Source organism: Hippocampus zosterae, chromosome 4 (assembly GCF_025434085.1).
Source record: "Hippocampus zosterae strain Florida chromosome 4, ASM2543408v3, whole genome shotgun sequence".
NCBI lineage: Eukaryota > Metazoa > Chordata > Actinopteri > Syngnathiformes > Syngnathidae > Hippocampus > Hippocampus zosterae.
In genome coordinates, this window is record NC_067454.1 from 11,354,323 (window position 1) to 11,378,366 (window position 24,044).

Genomic DNA, 24,044 nt, shown 5'->3' on the forward strand with positions numbered 1-24,044 from the left:
GACGTCTTATAAATGACCATTGGGTCTATTGTATTAGTCAAAAATAAGTATTTTTTGCGCCACATTTGATTTTCATTACAGACGGATGGACCAAGTCATTCGTAGATGACGTTTACAAGAAACAAACAAAAACAACAAAAAGTGAAAATGTGTATGCTAAACCGTTCATGCCAATAAGACCGCTATTCTCATTTTTTTCAATTTGTTATTTATGATCAATTATAACAGTTTACAATCAGTACTAACGGTACAATTGATCTAATTATGAATCTCGTCAATATTTCAATGTCCATGTAAATTATCCATCCATTTTCGAGGCTGTTTACCTCAAAGGGTCGTGGCGCGCTGTGGAGACTATCCCCACTGTTTTCGGGCAGTAGGCGGGGAAACCCCTGAACTGGTTGCCAATCGCAGACATGAAATAATTCATCATAGGGAATGAATCTAATAGAATGAACGAAATATTATGTATGTTGATAATGTTATAAGTATGTGTACAATTCCTCATTTACTAAAATGTTTTACTTCAACATTCTAAAATAATGCAACAGATATCACAGGACTATGGAGATCTAAATGTTCGGTGTCTTTTCGCTGTACATCAACCAATATATAGCCTTATTTAGTACGGGTTAAACTTAGCATACTGAACATGAAATACTGTACATTTCTGAAAACACGAGCTCTCTGGCACGCGGAAGTGTCTTCAGACAAAAGCGGAAGTTATTAATAGATACTCCTCTCACTCTAGATATGTACTCTCGGAACAGATGTTCACGTTGCAGCGCAAGATATTATTTACGATGAACACGAGAGGCTGGTGGTGATGCGAACGTGCCTGCTGGGCGATGAAAGAGTCCTGACACTGTTACCATTTTGGATCTTAAACGTCAACAGTGTTTGATAGGATAGAAAAAAGGTCGGCCACATTTCGGTTGCGCGATTTATTTAGGGGTGATTTCATGGAGCGGGCGGGCGCGGCGAAGGGTGTCAGGCTGCAGGGTCCGGACACCAGATGAACTACAGTAATACACTTTAACGTGACGTTAGCATGCTAGTTGAGGTGATGAAGCACTGATTGTGAAATACTTTGAACCGCTCACATCATGGCGACCAACGGCTGCGACCTGACGACAGGGATGGGGGAAATCATCCAGTTGAACGTGGGTGGGACGCGGTGAGTCCTGTTCTGTCGGCATCATGGTCACCGTGGGAGTAATTTGAGAAGCTGGAGTGTAAAATGAGATGTGCGTGGATGCTGTTTGCATATAACTCACTGCGTTTTTATTTTGCAGCAGTGCACCTCTTCTTGGACCATGTTCATGCATGCGTTCAAATTGTCATCCTGCATTAGGAATCGCATCACATTATTAAAAATAAGGTAACTATCTCTCCTGTGTTGTAGGTTCAGTACCTCCAGACAGACCCTCATGTGGATCCCTGACTCTTTCTTCTCGAGGTAACAACGTTGTCATTATTCCTTTGGAAATTCGAAGAGATTGTGGGTTATCTGAGGAGAAGCATAGTCGTCATCACTCTCCACAATACACGTCAGCTCAGTCAAGCGGCTTTATTATTGCAGAGAAGTAGACATGTTGCATTATCTCATCGTTGCCGCGCTCTGTGTGTCACTTCTGGCTTCGGTAGTGCTACTGCTGGGAACACGATGCTATAAAATTGTAATCAGTTACGCCCAAGATGATGAGACATTACTTCATGAAGTTCCAAAACTAACTTTGACATAGTTTCTTGCCACCAAGATACCCAAAAATGGTGAAAAAACACTTCAGCATTGTTGCTTGGCACTAACATGCCACAAGATGACACCAACGCAACGCTATAAACACACTGCTGGCAACCGATTCAGGGTGTCCCCCGCCTACTGCCCGGAGACAGCTGGGATAGGCTCCAGCACCCCCCGCGACCCTAGTGAGGATCAAGCGGTTAGGAAGATGAATGAATGAATGAATGAAGATATAAAAGAAAAAAATCAACAAATCGGCCATTTCAAGAGTGCTGAGCTATGCTGTGGTAATGGAAAAATGAATCATCTGTTCTTGGGTGACATTGTGGCCATCATAAAACTTTCAAGACATATTTTTCCCTGAAAACTATGATTTCTGTATTGAATAGTGTTTTACTTCAGGGGACTTGTGGTACACTTGGGAATTTAAAAAAGAAAGTCACATCATTGAAGTTTTTGAATGTTTGGCATAGTTGTACTATCTTGTCCTGTTCTATCTCAGCCCAGCTGGAAATGTACTGCAGTGGAACAACTCCACACAAGGAACAAATATAAAACAGCTTGTGAAAAGTCTCTTTCAGTCACATTGTGTGCCACTGTTTTCCATGAACGTATTTGCAAGTTGTCTTAACGGGTTACCGTTTAAATATTCATGACTGTTCTGCTTATCAGGGCTGCAGATATGTCTGACGATGCAGATGCACATCAATGGGTGCATGCATGCTTGTGTTAACTGATGTGTGTATATGTTGCAGTCTGCTGAGTGGAAGAATATCCACTCTTCGGGATGAAACTGGAGCTGTAAGTACATACACTTTCTTTACTCATCCAAAACGAGGACAGATAATTTTTTTTGATGATGCAGCATACTGATGAAACCCACAGTGTTTGATAATCCAAATATTGGTATATATTTTTGTCGAAGTACCTGGAAACTGTTTTATGTAGAAAAGTGCATTATAATTTATGCCACCATTTTGAATTCCATTAAACATTCAAGGCAAAGGTCATAATTCTCAATCAATGTACTATAATCTATATCAATCAGTTAAACCAATCTCTTTTTTTCTTGTCTAGATATTTATTGACAGAGACCCCATGGCCTTTGCACCAATTTTAAATTTCCTCCGAACCAAAGAACTGGACCTGCGGTCAGAAATCCACTCAAACGTTCCACTCAGATGTACAGAAATTAATCAATCAACTTAGTATGTTTTTTTTCTTTTTTTAAATTTGTAGCGGTGTCAACATCAGTGTTCTGCGGCATGAAGCTGAATTCTATGGTATAACTCCCTTAGGTAAGTATTGGCGGAAAATCGGATTTTCTAGTCGTCTTTGTAGTAACTGGCCCGTTGTCTATTGAGTGTGCTCCTGCGGCCGATATGCTGTCATCTCATCATTTGTCAGAACGAGAACAACAACTGCAATAGAATTTGATTTATATTAACTGAAGTCAGCACTCCCATGAAAGTGATTGTTTTACTTCCTGTTTCACTGTTGGAACTTCCCGTCATTGTCATTGTTCTTGAATAGAAGAGGTTACCTTTGTGGTCACAAATCGAGGAGTGTGCCGACATGTCTCAGCGGTATGTGAATATAATACAGTAAGAATTAAAACAGAGGGCAATTGATTTAAATGACCATGATTACCCCCAGTTTAATGCCGATCAGGATACAGGTATGGATCTAGATTAGAAATGCTGTTCAAGAGCATCTACAAAGTATGAAAAAACATGTTTACAACATTGGATACAGGGGTTGCCATTTTTAGCTCTTGTCATTCTTACAAGAATGGGACATATTTTGGCGAAGTCTGGCTTCGCGAAATGCCTGAGTACCTTTGTTGATGGGAAAAAACAAACAAGTAAGCGTTCAGCAACGATATGCTATATATTTGATTTCATTACACGAAGAACACTGAATGAAATAATCATGTCTGCATTTTACAGGCAGCCGCCTACAGGCGCATCTTCATAAATTAGCATAAGGTGGAACACTAAATGAAGTTTAGTTTTTCAACTCAAAAACTGAAACTTCTATGAATTCACAATGCACAGAGTGAACATTTTCATGAATTTTCTCTTAAATATAAGTGAAACTGCACTTAGGCAGTGATGTCAACAGACTGAGGAATCACTGGCTTGGAGCTAGCAAAAGCCGCAAATTTAACATCTGACGGGCATTGCTTCAAAACGAATCGAATATTGAAATTTGATCGCAATTGGCCTTCTGAAAAGTATTTCATATGGTTCATCTTTTGAACTGAACAACTTACAAATTTATGTAGACACTTCTGGATTAAAAATAAACGAGTTTGTGTGTCTAGTGCGGCGCCTTCTGCTGTGTGAAGAGCTGGACCGCTCATCATGTGGCAGCGTTCTTTTCCATGGTTACCTTCCGCCTCCAGGTAAAACCCACTCAAGCCTGTTTGTTACATCATAAAAAATTTTAAACAAGTTGGCACATCAGTGTTGTTTCTTTCTCAGCTATTCCTGGCCACAAGTCAAGCTCCACCTCTTCCTGTGACGAGCGTTCAAATCCCAGTGGAGCAGAGGGATTCAGCTATGTTGGGGCCCTTCCTCATCCTCCCCTCCCCTGTTCACCAGGATTAGATGAAACTCATAAACTCGGTGAGTGACTCAAAGAAGGTCCGCGTGTTTGCACCTGAGGCTGTTGGATATCACGTGGGCCGTTCCCTGTTCAGGACCAGACCCTCGCAAGGTGCTGATCATAGCCGGACACCACAATTGGATTGTAGCAGCGTATGCACACTTTGTCATCTGCTACAGGTAATTCTGCCGCAGCAAAACAAGTAAGACACCTATAGGACCGGCTGCAACTCATTCTATCCCGTGCCATCCTGCAGTCTCAAACACTGACGAGATGTTCTTGACAGGATAAAGGAATCTACCGGATGGCAAGAGGTGTTCTCCTCTCCCTGCCTTGACTGGACCATTGAACGCATCGCACTGAATGCCAAGGTGATGGGCGGCCCGCACGGAGACAAGGACAAAATGGTGGCCGCCGCGTCTGAAAGCAGCATCATCCTCTGGAGCATCCAAGATGGAGGCAGCGGCAACGAGATCGGTAGACGATGGGATAACAGGAACTGAACGATGCTTGATAGGCTTGATTGAATCTGGACAGTCTTACCGGTACTTTGTATTTCATGTGTCCCCACCAGGCGTGTTCAGCCTGGGAGTGCCTGTGGATGATCTCTTCTTCATCGGAAACCAACTGGTGGCGACGAGCCACACTGGCAAGGTCGGAGTGTGGAATGCTGTCACGCAGCACTGGCAGGTATGTTGAGTGGACGTCGTTGTGTGCTGCTCATGGACTGCACTTGTACGTGTCCTGGAGGGACAAATACAGTTTTACTACTCTACATTTGTCCGCTCATGTTGCTGTGTTTTGTTTTTTTGTGCAGTGCAAAAAAAAAAAAAAAAACCTTTATCGCTAGGATATAGTAAGCAGTTGCTAAATCCTACGATAAAGTTTTTTAAATTTTTTTTTACAGTGTACACTGTTTTCCCGCGTATTTACGTTCATTGATCCGTTTTTGGGCGCCTATCCTTTGTTATCCATAGAAAGCCGACCTGTTTGCTATATTTGTGCTCAGGCCAAAACAGTAGTGCTGCTTACGCGTCATCTTCATCACAAGAAACTATGTTGAAGTGATTTGAAAAGCTTCATCTTCATCATCAGTACTTTGGGTGCCAAGGGATAATGTTGGAGTGCATTGAGGAGTTTCGTTGAGGCAAAAAAATAAATAAATTGTGATTTGTCGCCAACATTTGCCACATACAGGCATTCATAATTTTTTGTGTTGATGGAGGTCAACAAATACCGGAGAATATCTACCATTTCAGAGACAGAAATTTCAGAGGTGTATTATTCATCGTTATAGCTGTATCATACTGTACATGTACTGTACCTATAGAAATGTATATTATTTATGTTGACATTTATATTGCATATTTAATCAGCTTCTTATGCACTTCTCGTTAGGTGCAATTTGAAGTTTTTGTTATTTCGCGTGTGTGTATTGAGAAAGTTTACTCTAATTATAGCGAGGTGACTGCTGCTTTTGTGTGCACGTGCCAGGTTCAAGATGTTGTTCCCATCACGAGCTGCGACACGGCCGGATCCTTCCTGTTACTAGGTTGCAACAATGGCTCCATCTACTACATTGGTACACGCATACAAACACGCAAGTCGTCTTCTGACAAATTGCCAAAATGTTGTCTCTTGAACTGTAACACAAATTCCTTTTGTCAGACATGCAAAAGTTTCCACTGAGGATGAAAGACAACGATCTCTTGGTGACGGAGCTTTATCACGATCCCTCAAACGATGCCATCACCGCACTGTCTGTCTACCTCACGCCTAAAACCAGTCAGTAATACAATACTACACTAAAGAGGACTGAAAAATAAGCAACATAGTTTTAGGAATCTTTTTTCTTGAAACTACAACTTCCAAAACCCAGAGAAATGTGCAAAGTTACTGGAAAGTTGCAGTTATAGATGTAAGACACAAAGGCTGGAAAATGTGCAACCGCAGAGATACATAAATATAGGAAGAACATGCACGTAATACAGATAAAAATACATGGAAAATGTGCAACGACAGGATGGATATGTAGTTTTATGAAGTTGACTTTTTGCTTACCTCTTCAGGTGTGAGCGGGAACTGGATTGAAATCGCCTACGGGACCAGCAGTGGCGCAGTGAGAGTCATCGTCCAGCACCCAGAGACGGTCGGCTCTGGCCCTCAGCTCTTCCAGACTTTCACCGTGCACAGGAGCCCCGTGACCAAAATCATGTTGTCCGAGAAACACTTAGTCTCAGGTGAGTGAGCGGAGTCACAATGGCAGACCCGAGAGAATAATGAAGGCGAAGATCACGGTTGTTACGTCCTCTCTTGTTCATTCTTCGCCGGCGGCAGTGTGTGCCGACAACAACCACGTTCGCACGTGGACGGTGACCCGCTTCCGAGGGATGATTTCCACCCAGCCGGGTTCCACACCCTTGGCCTCCTTCAAAATCCTCTCGTTGGAGGAAACCGAGAGCCACGGCAGCTACTGTTCAGGAAATGACATTGGTGAGAAGAGCTATTCTAGTACCCTGAAATTCATTGAAGTCTTAATCTGCACGAGGTGACACGTTGTGCTCTCAGGTCCATTTGGAGAGCGAGATGATCAGCAAGTATTCATCCAGAAGGTCGTCCCCATCACCAACAAGCTCTTTGTGAGGCTCTCGTCCACTGGAAAAAGGTGTGTTCATCGCAGAAGAATAAGCAATTGATGTGAAGGCTGTGCTATTGAGTAAAAATCCATTTGTCAGTGGGATTTTCCTTTTTCAGCAGATTATTTTTCGAGGCATTTCTGCTGACTAGCACTGTTTACTGTGACAACATGATGCCAACATCAAGGGGCTTGTTTTAAAAAAAAACACATTACAGTCAGCATTGCCAAATTAGCAATATGCTCACTAGATTTAGCAACTTTTCAAATGGCTCTAGTCATTATTTTTCATCAACCTGACTAGCGAGTTTAATACCCGCTAAGAGACCAACGAGGTGAAAAATAATAGAATCATTTTCATGTTGTTTGTAGTATGACAAAAAGGAGCTCTGTGAGACAATCACAGTCAATCGTGCTGGATATTGTCCAAGACTTAGTGCCCATTTTAATGTTGCGAAAGCAATAAATTCTTATTTTTTTTATCATCATTGTTGGAAATTTTTGACTCTTATTTTTTTATGTTACATTAAAAAGAAAAATTTTGAAAAAAGCTTGAAGAAACAATTTCATTGTTTGGTATCCGGAGAAACAAAATTAAATGAAACGGTAATGCCATTCTTTTTTTTCAGTGAAGAGGGGAAAATGATACATTATTATTACTTGGTAACTACATTGCCATGGAAACTCTTCCCGTCATTTTATTTTTGGCGAATGACTTATAAGTCACATGATACAAACACTCAACACAACCAGTTGCTCATCTATTTCTCTACTGTTTCCAAGCAGATCAGGGAGGAAAAATCTCTCGAAACAGCCCATGCCACAAGATAACCACTGACAATCATCTTTCTGAGACATCTGATTATTTCATTTAACACCACCTTTTTCTTCCTGTTTTTTCAATTTTGAACTTAAACTCCTTGTGTCCAAGAATCTGTGAAGTGCAGTCAGTGGACGGGACCACCATCTCTTGCTTTATGGTGCGGGAGTGCGAGGGTTCAAGCCGGATGGGCTCGCGACCTCGCCGCTATTTGTTCACCGGTCACGGCAACGGCAGCATCCAATTGTGGGACCTGACCACCGCCATGGATACTGCCAACAAAGGAGAGGAGAAGAAAGACGGCAAGTGTTATGTGATTCCGTGGTGGCTTACTTTGTGCCACATTGCTGTGACGTCATGTCCAAAAATCCGACAAACGCTGTCGTAGAGACACATTGTTCAATGTGAGGCGAACTGAAAACGGGTCTGTTGCGTAGATGTCGGCGGTCCCACCGAGGAAGAACTTCTGCAGCTGTTGGACCAATGTGACCTGAGCACGTCCCGCTGCGCCACGCCAAACGTTAGCCCCGCACCCTCGGTGCTGCACCACACGCGCCTCAGAGAATCTTGCTCAAGGTAAAGAGAAGAAGAAACGCTGCCCTTTTACAAACCGTCACGTCACCGCCGGCGTGATCTGTCCTCCGTCAGTGTGCAGTTACAGGCTCAGAAAGTCATTCCCGAGAACCAGGTGACGTATGGAGCTGTGCGGCCCTACAGGGAGAGCCCCCTTCTCGCCCGCGCCAGAAGAACAGAGTCCTTCCACAGCAACAGGTGAAAATTTTTTTGGACAAAAGCAAGTACCTTGTTGATTTGAGAGATTATCCGACCCAGGCTGGTTTAGCTCAGATTCATTTGAATGATCACTATTTTCTGACGTTCCAGTCTTGATCATAAACTCACTTAGGTCATAGCGTTGCAGCTCAATAAATTTGAATAACATATTGCAGTAGTTCAATCATATAGATTCACAACACACAATTGAAGATTTCACAATTTTCTTCGAACGTTGACGATTATAGCTTCAAATGAAAACATCAAGAAATGAGAATATAACGGGGGAAATGATGAGCATGATTTGAAAGATAGAAATTAGGTATGAGTCTTCTGAAAAGTATCATCTATTTTCCTGTGTGTTTAAGTGTTTTACCGGTAACTTTTCAACTTTTTTTCAAATTGAGATGCAACTGTTCTGTATATCTTCTATATATATATATATATTGCGCGTCGTCCCGCACGCGGTCTGTCCTTCCGTCTGTCCCTTTTCAAAACGTACCTACTTCACCGCGCCGCTGCGCGCCGCCACTTCGCCGCTACTTCGCCGCTCAGGCAGTGGCTCACTACGATCGCGCGGGCATCTTGGCGAAAAAATGTTGTCTACCCACAAGCATTGCAATGAAATTGTTAGTTATTTAGTAGAGCTAAACATCTCTTTATTTTCGCGATAAGCAATGAAGATGAACAAAAAGTTGAACCAAGCAACAACACTTTTGTGGGCCGAAGGCCCACCTTACCAGCCTTCCGCAGGAACTAGCTGATGAGCCGCCCGGAGGGCGGCGAACCAGCTAGTTTGTTATAATTATCAACATACAATATTTCCTCGGGTAATGGCCAGCGGTGTGTAAGCTAAACTGCAGAGTCCATTAGACAGGTGTTTATTTGCATTGATGGATTTGATAATGAGACTAAATACGTGACATATCTTTATCCATAGATAACGATTAAATTCTCCATAGGCTTGAGTATGTCAGTGTGCTAAATAGGATCCATCTCACCTGTGACTCTCAAAATAGAGAAGATAAGAAATCCTTTATTTGTCTCACAATGGAGAAATTCCCAATTTACAGCAGCAAAATTAAGAAGAGAACAAAAAGTACATAACTGTCAATATAAATATACGCATATTAACTCATTCACTCCCAAAGCCTTTTTTAAATGTCTTTTCAGAATTGGCTGGTCCAGAATGAATTGAAAATAGCTGAATGGGGGTGAGTCCAGGTTTTCTGGACCGTCTATTCAATAGCCTGACAGCAGTCGGCAGGAACGAGCGACGGTACCTCTCCTTCTTGCAGCGCGGGTGTATCAGTCTCTGGCCGACGGAGATGCCCAGTGCTGTAAGGGTGGCCTGGAGGGTGTGGGAGGGTCTGTCCATCATAGCTGTTAGCATAGCCTCCTGTTGCCCACCTCCTCCAGACTGTCCAGTGAGCAGAATCAGGACAGAGCTGGCCCTCCTGACCAGTCGGTCCAGTCTCTCCCTGTCCCGGGCTGAGATGCTACCTGGATCGGCAGGACAGGCAGTTTTGAAAATAGATGGGTGGAGAACTTATTCAAAACTATATTACTCGGTTCAGTAAACTAGATCAAAATTGGCTTACCTCTATCTTTGTCCACAGAGACTTCCAGAACTTCAGCCTGAGTCGTGACATCCTGGACAGCACAGATCAGAGCTCCGGTCATCCCGCGGACGCTCGCCGTTCCCTCTGTGATTTTGGGTCCGAGGAGAGTGAGAGGAGGTTGTCCGCCATGGAGCTGTGGACCTGCCGCAGCAACAACGCAAGCAACGCACACGCTTCGACCGCTCCCGGCAGGACGAAGGCTGACGGCGGGAGTCAGGAATGTGCACGGCAGCCCCCGGACAGCCCCGTCCCCGGAGGAGCAGACGTCAGACGGAAAGTGCACCTGCACCCCGAGGAAGGGGACTGCGCAGGAGCCTCTGCAGAAGGGGCAAAAGCGGAGGGAAGCGCCAAGAAGAGGGGAGTGCTGGAGGTGGGCTTTCTGGGAAGGAAGAGGGCACCCCCGGTCCCTCTCCTATCATCGGGATCGGAAGGCGGCGGCAGCGACTCCTCCGCCAACGCTTCTCCTTCCCCCACCAAACTGACGTCGTGCACTTCGCCACGACACAGGAAATTCACTGCTGAGCCGTCTGGTCAGGACAGCAGCCTGTGACCGATTCCTCCCACAGTTCAAAAAATTGTGACTGACAGGTGTTCAGTCCAATATCTAACCACTATCTCATCCGTAGGCTGGATTCACATTGCAAGGTTTGAAAAGTTTGAGTTATACAATTCCATTCATTAAATTAGAATTCTTCAATTGAAATAAATGGGAATGAACAGGAATACGGGTAGATGGAAACTAAAAATGAATTGAAGGTTGGCTCTTGAGAGGGAATTCAAATATATTTGGTGAAAATATATGTTTTGATACCTTAAATAGAATATTTAAGGTACTGTTATGTCCTCGCATGTGCACTAGGAACGCTGTTGAAAATCGAGGTTGCATGGACGATTTATGCTTCAATATGATAGATACCTCACCATTAAGTTACCAGTTCGTCTAAATCGAAACTACAACAAAAGCATCCCATATGGTCCAAATCTGTGACGTCAGAGCTTCATAGAACACGAATTAAAATAACTGCTTTAAGCGGCTCCTGGTATAATGTGGAGGTTTATCCTCAATTGAATCGAATGAGTCAACTAAAACACTAGGTTTAAATAACTGTATTATCCATATTAATATATATACATATATTAATCCAGCCTAAGTCTCCAAGGTGAAACTCCAGCTAAACTGCGAGCCTGAACTGGACGAGCCAATGTTAATGGAAACGGCAACATAAACTGGAGTCAAATGGTACAAGACATTCCCATAAAAGTGAATACATAATATACAGTGTTCCCTTGCTATAACGCTGTTCACATTTTACGGCCTTGCTGTTTCACAGATTTTTTTTTTTTTGTCAGCATATTATGCTTTTTTTAACTGTAAAATACAGTACTGTGAATGGGAAAAAAATCATCCATCCATTTTCTCATCCGATTATCCTCACAAGGGTCACAGGCGTGCTGGAGCCTCTCGCAGCTGTCTTCAGGGAGTAGGAGGGGGACACCCTGAACTGGTTGCCAGCCACTTGCAAGCCACAAACAACCATTCACACTCACACTGATTGACAATTTAGAGTGTTCAGTTAACCTGCCATGCATGTTTTTGGAATGTGTGAGGAAACCGGAGTACCCAGAGAAAACCCACGCAGGCACGGGGAGAACATGCAAACTCCGCACAGTAAGCCCGGAGCCGGAATCGAACCCTGCACCTCTGCACTGTGAGGCGGACATTTATGAAACCAAAAATTATATATAATAATCTACTAAGCAAAAACAATACCTCCCTCATCAACCTTTACTTTGCACATTTCACTTTTCGCGGGTATTTTTTTGGGAACATAACCCCTGCGACAAACAAGGGAACACTGTATTACGTACAAATTTAGTGTAATGTCCTCAAAGCATTTTAGCGACAGTAGAGCAAAAGGGTTTTACAAGATACACATCAGCAATGTGCGGACAAACAAGATGGTCACATAGCGACGAGAAATGCAAGGTGTCTGCTTCCTGCTTCCAGTCTGCATTCACCACTTGTTTTATCACTCGTTTTCTCATGCTTCATTGCATTGAAAGGCACATACAGGACATTCGACACGTGCTAAGCATGCGTCATTAAAAAAAAAAAGATACAATAAAAATAAAGTAAGTACATTGTGACTCAAGTTGATAAAACAGTTTAGGGAAATTGACTACTTTAAAAGTGTTTGCTACCTTTTAATACTAATCATCTAATACATTATTTTAATGATTTTTTTTAATATTTAACATTTTTCACAGTGGTGCCTGCCTGTGCAAGATTACACAAATAATTTATATTTTTACAATTTCACAAGGATCCTACACTCTATCACTTTATCATGTTTTTCTTATCTTGTGTGCGTGTGCCTTAGTCGACCTGATTTGACGCTTATTAGCCTGTTGCTTTAAAAGACAATAAGGTGTCACAGCACAAAAGGGCATCAGCATGAGGCGGACGGCATGAAATAATTGTGATCAATATCAACGATCCATGTTGTAAATAGTCAATTATAACTGGAAAGCGTGACAGTTTGTGCAGCCATTCCAAGGTGACTTCACCCTAGTTAGCTGCATGTGTTCTGTTAAGAGTATGCACCTACCTATATGTCGCACTTGGTGTTATTACCTAAAGCCTTGCATCATACTGGAAAATACAGACAAAAGGCTAATGGTTTCATACATGCAATTTTTTTGGTCGTCCTGTGTATTGTTGAGAATCATATCTATATACCACACACACACACACATAACTGATGCTATTGGACCTGACTGCATTTGCACTACGAACACATATACGTTTATATACAACTATATAATAAATGTATCGATGTGTTACCATTCAAGTTGTTCCCTGGTTGTGTGAAATCTGTTTGTTACAATTATAAATCATTGTTCTTGAAATGTTATATCGGAATACCACTTCCAGTTGCCTACAGCTGTGTCTCCTCAGTGGATATTTTGGACACTCCAATAAAAGTCAAGTTGTTTGGTCATTGGGTGTCTTGATCTGTTGTAAATTTCCCCAGTGTGGGACAAATAAAGGATATCTTATCTTATTCTCTGTTGGGCGCAATGTGACATTATTTTTGGGATAGTTGCCATTTGTCCTTAAGCAGAAATGTCTGGTAGCGATCACTATTATTAGCCGAATGGACGTTCAAATATGAGCAAGACAACTATAATATTAATTATTTTCTTTTATGGCCCCAGCGTCGATAGAAGAAAACTTTTCCCATCCCCAAGAACTGTCCGCTATGATTCTAAATTGAATCATTTGTCAATAAATTTGTGCAGCTGCATGGCATTGTATCCTTATTAATATGAATGAAAGAAAATTGGGCGGCGGGGGGGGGGGGGGGGCAACTTTAATATTGTTTTTAGTCTGTAACATAAGATTTCAAGGGCATCAATTTGCCTGGAATTCAAACAAACATTAAATTCCCATTTGAACTATGAACATGTTTAGACCATATGATACTGAAAAATACAATTAAAAAATATCAAGAAATTGTGAGTTCAAATTGACTAGTAATTTTAACTCAGCACACAACATTTAAAACACTTGAACCTACAAAAGTCAGGATTAATGGCTCCAATGAGCACGTTTCAGAGTCCACATCTTTTCGAAGCAGATTTGGGGGGAAAAAATGTTCCGGAGTTCAACTACAATACGGCGATACAGTACGCACTCCCTGCACTCTAACAAAGGGAGCACCACTGCCACCTACTGGTTCAATAAGAGTAGTGCAATTACACTTGTCCATTATGGAAAACATTTTTTTTCGCCGGCGTCAGACATAACCAAAACTATTTGCCTAATTATTAGGCTACCGTTATAGATTTTAAATGAAAAAAATGTCAAGGTAGCTGAAATCATACATTTACTAAACTTTTACCCATGTCAAAAGTCAGCTCAGGCCTCTGTTTTTGCCCACACTGTAAAAATGAATCCATTATTACAATATAATGACTAACCAATACAGTAAAAAGGTTGATCTTCAATATTTTTATGGAGGCCTAACAATCCAGAAGCCTTACTAATGTTGAACAAGTTCAGCTGGAAGATATTGAAGGTAATTGGGGTCAAAGTTCTTCATCTGTGAGTACATTGTGAGACCACATAGTTAAGCAACAAACAACAACAAAAATCAAACAAGAACAGCTGAATTTCCACTTGAACACATGGGGGGGGGGGCTTCATTTCACTAACCTCCTTGTTCAGACAGTCTCCTCTTTTGAGACAGAGCATGTCGTCACAATGATTTATGACTTTAATAAAACTGTGTGTGTGTGTGCGTGCATGTGTGCACGCACGTGTAGCTCAGGGCCACACTGTCCTTTACAATCACTCCACACGCTCTCATTTCACCACCTCTCTCTCCTCCCTCTGTGGCTGACAGTAGCTGTGAACAAGCCCATGAGTGTGTGTGTGTGTGTGTGTGTTTGAGCGTGCCCTTGACTGGTGACCTTGAGTGAGGCCGTTGTTCTCATTGCCACTTTCCTTCATTTTCCAACTTGCCTTGATGCTCCCCGAAGGGACGTGGGGAAGGGAGGAGGAGGGGGGGGGGGGCAAAAAGTAAATTAACGCTAAGTCTTTTCGTATAGTAAGACCAGCTCCCATGTGTGTGTGTGTGTGTGTGTGTGTGTGTGTGTGTGTGTGTGTGTGTGTGTATACAGTACACGTGTGTACAATGCACGTGTGAACTAAGCCACTGGTTGGTGAACTCAGCAGAAAACATCATTTGCAGGTTTGGTCTCCATGAAAGAGTGTTGATTATTTCTACAGTTCTACTCCTCTAAATAAAGTTTTAATGTTGGTCCCCATGACTTAAGTGTAAACATATCATTTTCAAAGTCAACGGATGGATACGCATTGAAGTGACGCAACAAACTTTCAAAATCACGATACGTTCATTATTGTTATCTTTGTAATGGAAGAAATTAAATCATTTGAATATCGGGGAGCTATGGCAAATCAAACGGTACAGTTAAGCAGTTACATTTATTTATATGTTTATAAACAAATTGTAACCATTATAGGATAAAATATCAAATGAAGTTGAAGATAATCAGGTAGCCTTGTTTCAATGTTCAGTGTTTTAGTACTTTTCTGTCGTGTGTGTGTGTGTGTGTGTGTGTGTGTGTGTGTGTGTGTGTGTGTGTGTGTGTGTGTGTGTGTGTGTGTGCACAGTTAATAAAAGAAAAATAAGAGTGTAGAGTGTATTGGCCACATCGCTTATATTTGACGTCATCTATACATAATTAATTTACAGCAAACATAAATAATACTGCCACAGTAAAAACAAACAAACATGTCATAACATTATATTAGGCTTTCGTTTGTCCAGAAGTAAACACTGGAGTCCCGTGTACACACTATAATATAAGAAACGTAGCTAAGTTGTAACTACAGGTACTTCTAAGCTACATAAAACCTTTGCACAATAAAAACAATGAGCTCACTTTATGTCAATGAAAACAGCACAATAATGGATCCTCGGAACACTGCAAGAAATAGTTGGCATTCAAAAAGTAACAGGCAAGGAAGGCCTTGAGAAGCCACGTCAGTTCGCTCCAGAGACGACTGGCGAGTGTTTCGATGAGGCACAGTAACTTGCGGAAGCAGCTAACAGGAAGGCAATCTACTAAAAACTACACGAAAAATATAAATATTAAATACATGAATGAGGTCAGATTCAAGTTCCATACACAATATTTTTTTCTATGAACTAAAAGGTGTCCATGCGTACACCATGTGGGTCTGCTTCGGTACATACTCTAATGAAGGTCTTTTAATAACCATTAGTTAGTCTTACGGTACTTGACTGGGTGCAGTGTCTTAAAGATGTGTGTCAGTGAAGGTGGCTTGCTCCTTTCTCACGCAACTTAAAGACTTGATGGCATCTGCAAAGTCTTCCTGCGCATACTGAAACAACAATATCACATCTTCAGATTACCCATCCATCCAGTCTGGATATTAAAAGTTTTCACACTCCTGTTCAAATGCAATGATTTGGGCGAAAATCAGAGGCAGTATGCTCACTCCCACTTAACATCTTGAAAATATACTGTCGATTTTTTTCCCCCCATTTGACTTATCCTATATATAAATTTAGCTGGGGTTGATTGATCCTTATGAATAGCAGAAAAGGTTTTGATACCATTTTTTTTAAATGACAAAAAACATGGGATTTTAACAGCTGTGTGTGGACATCAAGCTATCATTGTCATCTCACCAGAGGCGGTTCCAAAGGGTTGTCCCAGCAGCCCTCTTCCGTTACCAGAGCCTTCTGGTCAATCAGATGGCTGAGGCTCTGATGCAAGGGATGATGGGAGTAGGCTTGGTTCAGGTCTGATTGCCTGGGGACCCTCAGGACGGACATGGGGTTGAATGCAGAGCCGCCGCCCACTAGCTTGGTGTCTGACAAGCCCTGAAATGTACGTTTGGAATGTACGGTTACTTAACAATTCTGTTATACGCATGAAGCAGCGTTTCTCAGTCTTTCGTGAGCCAAGGGCACAGGTTTTACGTGAGACAAAGCTCAAGGCACACTCAGCAAACAAAAAAAAAAAAAGGCACAAAAAGTATCTTCTTCAGGATAGTCAGCTTGCTAATATTATTGCTAAGATTCATGGGAAGTTTTTTTAGTTTGTGTTGAATAATTTAATCACCAAATACAAGTTTTAACATGGGCTCATGATGGTGTACATGCTAGATGGATTGTCTCGACTCTAGACGCTTCATGATCCTTTCTGTCTTAAGTGCTTTGTCACCATCTTGTGGGAGGGCCTCAATTATTCAAAGACTTATGCCAATCGTGGTAGCGCTTGGTCCCAGTACAAGTGGGTTCGCTATAAATAATATAAAATTGTGAGATGTTTTTTCATGTGGTATTAACACAAAAAATGTCATGTACTTGTTGAGTACAAACCTTGTGAGACAGCTGTCTTTTAGCAATGTGCACATATTGCCTCGTTGATACACAAAGTATGCACACACACACACACACACACAAACAAAGCCAGCATGCTCGCTCAGTGCATAGTACCTCGGTGTACACAGTGTAGCTTTTAAGCGTTACGTTGTTGATCTCAACACAGTCTGCTACAGTGTCAAACTGCAGGGGAGGGAAACAATAAGGTGGTCATTTAGGGTTAGCCCACAGTGGGAAGAGTCTAACTGTGTGGCGATCAGAATGAAGCACAGAGCCGGAATGGTGTTTGGAACACAAGTCGGGATAAGGCTTCTGAGGGAGGGACACAAGAAAGATGGAGGACGATCATGTGAGCGAAAGAGTGGCTCAAATCAAGACACAGTTTAGAAGCAATGTTTGAATTCAGTGAATGATGCAACTGAGGTATGGGGGAGAGAACACAAGTAAACATGAATAAAAAGTTATGATGTGTGTGAACAGCAGATGTGAAAAGAGATTTTTTTTAACAATAGACTCTGAACATGAAGCACACAAACTCAGCAACTAAATTGATTTTCCACATTTCTGTTGCATTATTATCATCAGCATAATCTTCATCATTAACTTTATATTGCCATACATTATGGGTCTCATTAAAGGTACAATTCTGATTAGAAATGAAATATAGTACATTTTGATTTCAAACATTTTATTTTCTAAATCGAACCCCAGTGCTTCCTCTTCAGGGATAATTATTTAATCAGCTTCCTCTAGTGGCGCCAACGTAAACCGGCTGTACAACGATTTGTCATCCCAAAATGCTGAGGTTGCAATAAATAACAAAATATATCTGAATGCCATACCTTTATAAATACAAATCAATTCTCTCTCTGTCATTCACTCACTGACCGTGTAGCTCTCTCCTCCAGCGTTCCTGCTCTTCTGAAGCATGACCAGAGGAGGGCGCTCTCTGGCTGACGGATTCTTCCTCAGAGCTCTGTGAATGGTGGAGAATAAAAAAAACAATCTTACCGTGTTGTTTGCCTTAGTGGTAAATGTAACTTTTCTTTTTTAATGCACTTTCCTACCTACCGGTCTACCTAATCCATCCATCCATCATGCTTTATATGAAGATAGATTGGGTTACAATGGCAAGAATACCTTTGCAGCAGCAGGCCCAACAGGATGGCCAGCAAGAATAGACCCAGCAGCGCCAACAGCAAAATGAACCACAGCTCCGAATAGACTGGTGCTGCTGACAAGCTCACTCCCTCTTTACTTGCATCATGTGGATCAATGGGACCTGTAGGGTCAATGCCACACTTATTTGGACAGAAGTACAGTATCAGTATTGCAGCACCTGAAATAAGAAAATAAGTTGGACCCTCCCTCAGTTCACTCCAAAAGTAAACCCCTTTAGGTGTCTTCCAAACTTTGGAATTAAATTGTCCAAAACGTTCATGCTCATGTAGATGTGTGTGTTCTTTTTTATTTTAATTTTAATAAAAGACATGAAACTTGGAAGCATGTGTGTATGTGTGCGCTACCTAGGCCTGATGCGGGGCTATATCTGACAATGGGAGTGGTGGCACTACCACTGTCGGTAGTACAAGTCACCTGGAATGACAGCGCTGCGGAGGACAAGGAGAGAAAGACAATGTCATTTGAGAACACCGGTGAATAAAGCTGCTTTTAACAGGTTTGACAAATGACACACAAGGTGGGAAAAATCCTCCTTGTGAAAGCAGAGAAAACAACACCGGGTCGATCCGAAAGCAAGGCTATTGTTTGTCGTGCCTCTTTATGATGGCAAGGTTATAGGCAAGGCATAAAAGCATATTTCATGTTTTTGTTTTGAAGACGCAACACTCTGCCCGAGTCAGATCTGTGGTAAAAAATGCTCAGTTTGATTGACACTGTAAAAAGCAGTCTTAATTTAACAAAATTGTGAATTATACTGTATATTGGTTGCATTTTGCGGTGCGGTCAAACGCTACTGATTCAGAAGTGTTTTTAACACATTGGTTTGGTTGTGTCCTCACTTTTTTGTGATATGCGTGGAACATGGAGGAAGCTGTGAAAGCCGCTGTAGATCCTGAGCTGGCTCTCGGTCACCGTATACTCCCTCAAGTAGTCGTTCAGGGAGAAGGAGCCGGTCCAGTCAAGCCAAATGACCGTCACGTTGCTGCCCGCTGACAGCTGCGTCACATACTGCGGAGCTGTACGGAGACAAACATTTGGTCGCATTTATGCAAACAGCGGATATGAATGGAAGAGGTACATTGAGAGTGTGCAGAGAAATGACAAACCTTCCGTGAGTGTGACAACAGTGGTCCAGTTGGAGGCGGTGCTGCCCATGTTGTTAAAGCAGGCGACTCGAAGCTCATAGGCAGAATATGGCTGAAGGCCTGTGTAAGCATGTTTACAGTACTCAGATGTGTGCGCAATAAAACGTTAACATTTACTTCCAAAAATTTGGCCATGAAAATATGCTAAAGCTGGTGACAATATGATGTGAGAGATCCGATATCCAAACATTATGCCATCAATAACATTAAAGTTTTGACTGAAACGGTCAGTGTTAATATTGCATCAACCTGATACGTGTCCCCCATAATTTGCAGCATGCAGCTATGTAAGCTAGCAAAGAAAGAATCAAAGACATGATGAAGCGCCTCAATTGAGCATTATTACAGGAGCATCTCCAGAAATTTAAATATTGTGGGATAATGTATTTCAGTAATTCAATTCAAAAAGAGAAAATCATACTGAATTCACTACACACAGAGTAAAACATTTCTAAATGTTATTGATATCAATTTTAGGACTGTAGCTAACAGCAACCCAAAATTCTCCATTGAGAGGCTGATGATAATGATGCGAGAATTTCAAAAAGTAACCTGTCACATTGTAGCTTCGCCGCTTGCCAAAGAATGTGATGTCTGCCGGGCCAGTAACACAAGGGTAGCTCACGGGCTGGGGGGGCTGCGGGCAGGCGGTTCGCCGATGTAGCTCACAGCTGCATACAGCGAGCGTAAGCAGAGTGACAAGTGAGGTGACATCATTGATATGATGCCTGAGCTGCACCTTCCTTTCAAAGTGCAGTTTCTGTCCTGCCCTCACCTCTCGATGATTCCGTTGGGTTCCAGAGGCTCAAACCAGGCCAGTTGAGCAGAGCGGGAGGTCACCATGACGGCACGAGGAGGCGGCTGGCGGGCTGGGGGAGCGGCCAGGGTTCGCAGCTCAACTACTGGTCCCTGTCTACAGCACTACAGTAACAGTCGTATATCATCACTGTTAAGTGGAAACGATATCCAAATTTGGTCAATTTCAACTTTTTTTTTCACCCACACAATAGGGTGTTGAACACGGCTTGCTCTCTCTGGCATGCAATGTAACTGGCAAACTAAACATGACATTATTATAACTATTTTTTGCTTTCTGAAAAGTGATGATTTTGGAGATATTGCATCTCATAGCATTCAGCTAATTTATGTAATTTCTTTTCAAACTTTTGTTGGATGACTGTACCACTCATATAAATGAATTTGCTATAACGTTGTACACTTGCGTTCCATCAGAAATACCACACGTTTTCGCAATGATTTGCATATATATATATATATATATATATATATATATATATATATATACACACACACACACACACATTTTCCCCCTGCATTAGTTTTTTTCCTTAAGTTACAGTGCTGCAGTTAGGTTTGTACGAAGCATATGAAGCACCTTCTTAAATTGATGGCCTTCATCATATTTTGACCAATATATCCTTTTTTTTTCGCCGTTGTACTCATTTCTACTGCGTTTGTCTTCATGTGTGTACACCGACGCTAATACTTGAATGCTTTCAAGATATTTTGGTTTGAGGTTTAGTGGGACTTTCTCCCTTGTTCCATGTTAATACCTGAAAACAGGTGCAGGCCTCCACTCCGACCCTGTACTGTGTGTAAGGCAGTAAACCATGAAGTGTCTGTTGATGGGATGTTCCCTCTGAGAGCTGTGGGGGGTGGGGGGGGGGGGTACAGAGCAGAGTTTGCGTTCTTTCCACTTTAGGGTTTCAGACTGCTGAGGAAATAAGGAGAGGAGGGAGAGTAGTTCCATCTTTACCAGCGTGACGTGGTCGTTTGGGTCCAGTGAGAACACGCGGTAAAGGCTGACGATGCCGTTGGGCTGTGCCGGGGGCCGGATCTCCACCACAGCCATGGTTGCCGAGACATGCCGGAAAGTGGGCGGAGCAACACCCTCTGGTGGGGCAGGGCCGGTTCTGCCGCTGACCCACGGACTGGAGGACCGGCCGGCTGAGTTCACTGCCCACAACTGCCGGTCAACAACACATTAGAATTTCAGATGGTTATCGTCTCTTTACAAAAGTGTCTCTTAATTAGCCGACATGCAACAGGATGTACGTCAATGTATCGGCTCATCCATCAAAACTAGCATCGGGCGTGAGATTGAAACCTTTTCACCGTGCAAGCCAATGCTAACATATCTGCATGACAATTACTTTTCACCTTCATCAAGGAGTTAGTCACGCACACACACATGCACACACACACACACACACACACACACACACACACATGCACACACACCCACACACACACACACACACGCACACACACACACACACGCACACACAATAATCTTATTTGTGTGCTTGTGTTGGCTATAATTAGAGGTTGTACACAATACAGGGTCACACGGGGTGGAGATTTGCATGTGTAAGTCATCTGTTGCCTGTCAGAAGTTGCGCACCAGGCAGATGGATGGGTCTGAGCTGAGTTGTTCAAAGTGTGTATGTGTGGTGCCGAGTTGTTTGTGGCCAGAGATGGCCAGGCTGGAGTGTGCATGTGTGCGCACTTGCATCATGTTAGGAGTGGAATTAACCTCAATAAGAGTCAATTAGGGTGTGATCAATCAGAGTGATTGATCTAAGTGACAGCACAGATGGACTGGGAAGTGGGAGGAGGAGGGAGGATGGAGAAACTGGGCACGAGGAGGAGGAAGAGTGGCTAAAATATCGGAAACAAAGAGAATTTGCACACACAGAATTATGGTCCATAGATAAGACTGCATTTGGTAGAGGAAAGACATTTCATCTGTGCTGTATGTTGTACAAACAGCACATTTGACAATAAAGTTGACTTGAACTTGAACCTTAACGCACACGTGGTTTTTAGGATGTTGTTTCCTTGCAGTATAATACATATCAAAGATTGTTTATGAGGGAAATTGTAACAAAAAACCCCACAAAAATTTAAAATGATTTTAAATATGATATGCTTCACATTGGAAACGGCAGCAATTAAAGACACTGAAGTCACTGTCGCTGTTAGGTAGTGGTGAAACAGTATAATTGCAGACAGGCATTAACCTTGGAATCTGATATAAACTCAAAATGAGACACATTTGGTTATGAAGGCCCAGTAGGGACACCATATTGAATATAAAACGTAATAAAATAGGAATTGGGAACTTGTGTGTCGTGCGATTGTGCTCCCAGGTTCTCCATGAAGATCCACTTCATTCTCCGTTAAAGTGTGTGCACTCTTAACTGGGCTGTGAAGTCCATTAATTTCATACATTCGACTGACAATGCACTTTTACTGATAAATAATAATTTTAAAAATGCAATGTGGGCTAATGTTTTAATTGACAGGGTCAGAAAGGTATTCATTTAAAAATGCACTTTGTATGTTGATTGTAGGTTGTAGAAATTATACTGTACTCAGCTTCTCGTATTTTTGTGGCAAAATGCTAAGAGATTTAAAAGTGCTCTTATTACTTTTTTTAATCAGTCAAAAATATGATTTTGCTTTGAAAATGTAAATAACAACAATACAGTATCAGCAGTTATCTTGGGGTGTGCTTAATCAAGATGCGTAGTTGTTCTCATTTGTCACAATGAACCATGCTAAGAATATTGTCAGTTATTCAGACTAAAAATTAATCTTTAATTAGCTATTATTAAGCGATGTGCCTGGGCATAACAACAACTATATTGCATTAAATTTAGTTAGGTGTTATTCATGAAATGACTGACTGCATTTTTCTGTAAACTTGGACCTTAAACCTACTCATCATTTACTTCTTCTGGAATGGCCAGCAAATCAAAATGCTTTAATAGTTTGCCCAGCAACAATGCTCTGAACAAGGGAGCAACACTGTCAAAACGTCTTGCGTTGCAAGAAGTGATTAAAAAGTTGGTGTCACACAGACGTAACAGCAAGAAGAAGTTGCAACCTGAAGCGCGCGAGATGACATTCACCTTGATCAATCTTGTGGTCCTTAAATCATGGACAGACTTGTTACTGATTCCACACCTCTCTTGTTCTCTCCCTTCTTATTGGGCCACCATTTGGCTTGTTAGACACAAAATAAAAATACACTCCGTTTGCCGCCATGGCAACAAAAGACTACGGGGAACTTCCCGGCGGAATTTGAGTGCTTTTATTGGCCTGTTGGATAGCAGGCGGCGTGGAAGTGTTCTGATAGGCCGGCAGAGCGACTTGGCGGGTGCATCTCGTTGGGGTGAAGGGGCTAAGTTGTGTGAAAGTGGGCAGTAATTAAAATGACGCATAAAGCTGTCAATAGGAGCTTATGACCCAGTGTAATTAGCCTAATATGATTTCTCTCTCTGGCACAGCTAAACTGAGCTGACGTATCGTCCTTGTGTACGTCTGAAACACTAAGACAGAGACGGTAACTGCCACTAAACACAGCAACATTCAAGTGGCTGCACCCGACTCATTGTCATATGGATTATAACTCGGTGAATGCGAATGAAGAAATGTGACATCGAAAAAGAGACTTAGTGTGTGTGCGTGTGTGTGTGTGTGTGTGTGTGTGTGTAACTTCGCAGTGTGACTCAAACAAACTCACGTGGAACACCTCCGTGAGT

The 24,044-nt window shown here is 42.2% G+C and overlaps 2 protein-coding genes across 6 annotated transcripts in view; one reads left to right on the top strand and one right to left on the bottom strand.

Moving 5' to 3' along the window:
• The first annotated feature begins 725 nt into the window (after positions 1-725).
• kctd3 (potassium channel tetramerization domain containing 3) lies at positions 726-12,335 on the top strand. Of its 2 annotated transcripts, XM_052064440.1 has the most exons (19): positions 726-1,177; positions 1,406-1,459; positions 2,500-2,545; positions 2,822-2,895; positions 2,984-3,042; positions 4,071-4,151; positions 4,231-4,374; positions 4,449-4,533; positions 4,641-4,831; positions 4,929-5,044; positions 5,849-5,936; positions 6,023-6,139; positions 6,424-6,594; positions 6,692-6,847; positions 6,923-7,019; positions 7,921-8,111; positions 8,247-8,385; positions 8,458-8,580; positions 10,200-12,335. In XM_052064440.1, exons 1-19 carry the CDS (start codon positions 1,107-1,109, stop codon positions 10,750-10,752), a joined length of 2,556 nt encoding a protein of 851 aa, XP_051920400.1. In that variant the 5' UTR covers positions 726-1,106; the 3' UTR covers positions 10,753-12,335. The 2 variants fall into 2 exon arrangements, with proteins under 2 accessions (XP_051920400.1, XP_051920401.1); XM_052064441.1 differs by lacking the exons at positions 726-1,177; positions 1,406-1,459; positions 2,500-2,545; positions 2,984-3,042 and having other exon boundaries at positions 2,822-2,952.
• Positions 12,336-15,432: 3,097 nt separating this feature from the next.
• Positions 15,433-24,044, bottom strand: part of ush2a (Usher syndrome 2A (autosomal recessive, mild)) — a 153,450-nt gene continuing 144,838 nt past the window's right edge. Inside the window, exons 83-94 of one of the 4 annotated variants that reach the window (XM_052064437.1) lie at positions 21,251-21,460; positions 21,048-21,140; positions 20,249-20,394; positions 20,026-20,144; positions 19,435-19,533; positions 19,168-19,344; positions 18,673-18,756; positions 18,287-18,428; positions 18,035-18,122; positions 17,261-17,329; positions 16,448-16,642; positions 15,433-16,137 (exon numbers count right to left, since the gene is read on the bottom strand). In XM_052064437.1, the coding sequence (XP_051920397.1) occupies positions 16,051-16,137; positions 16,448-16,642; positions 17,261-17,329; positions 18,035-18,122; positions 18,287-18,428; positions 18,673-18,756; positions 19,168-19,344; positions 19,435-19,533; positions 20,026-20,144; positions 20,249-20,394; positions 21,048-21,140; positions 21,251-21,460 (1,509 nt within the window). In that variant the 3' untranslated portion in view covers positions 15,433-16,050. Of the gene's footprint in view, positions 16,138-16,447; positions 16,643-17,260; positions 17,459-17,988; positions 18,123-18,286; positions 18,429-18,672; positions 18,757-19,167; positions 19,345-19,434; positions 19,534-20,025; positions 20,145-20,248; positions 20,395-21,047; positions 21,141-21,250; positions 21,461-24,044 lie in introns of those variants that run through there. The other 3 variants (XM_052064438.1, XR_007962273.1, XM_052064439.1) reach the window with 3 other exon arrangements.

Excerpts from the sequence above, each read along its gene's own strand:
- kctd3 (XM_052064440.1), top strand. The coding sequence starts at position 1,107 with ATGGCGACCAACGGCTGCGACCTGACGACAGGGATGGGGGAAATCATC. Across the intron at positions 4,534-4,640 it reads CACTTTGTCATCTGCTACAG|GATAAAGGAATCTACCGGAT; the intron begins GTAATTCTGCCG and ends TGTTCTTGACAG. Across the intron at positions 6,848-6,922 it reads CTGTTCAGGAAATGACATTG|GTCCATTTGGAGAGCGAGAT; the intron begins GTGAGAAGAGCT and ends TTGTGCTCTCAG.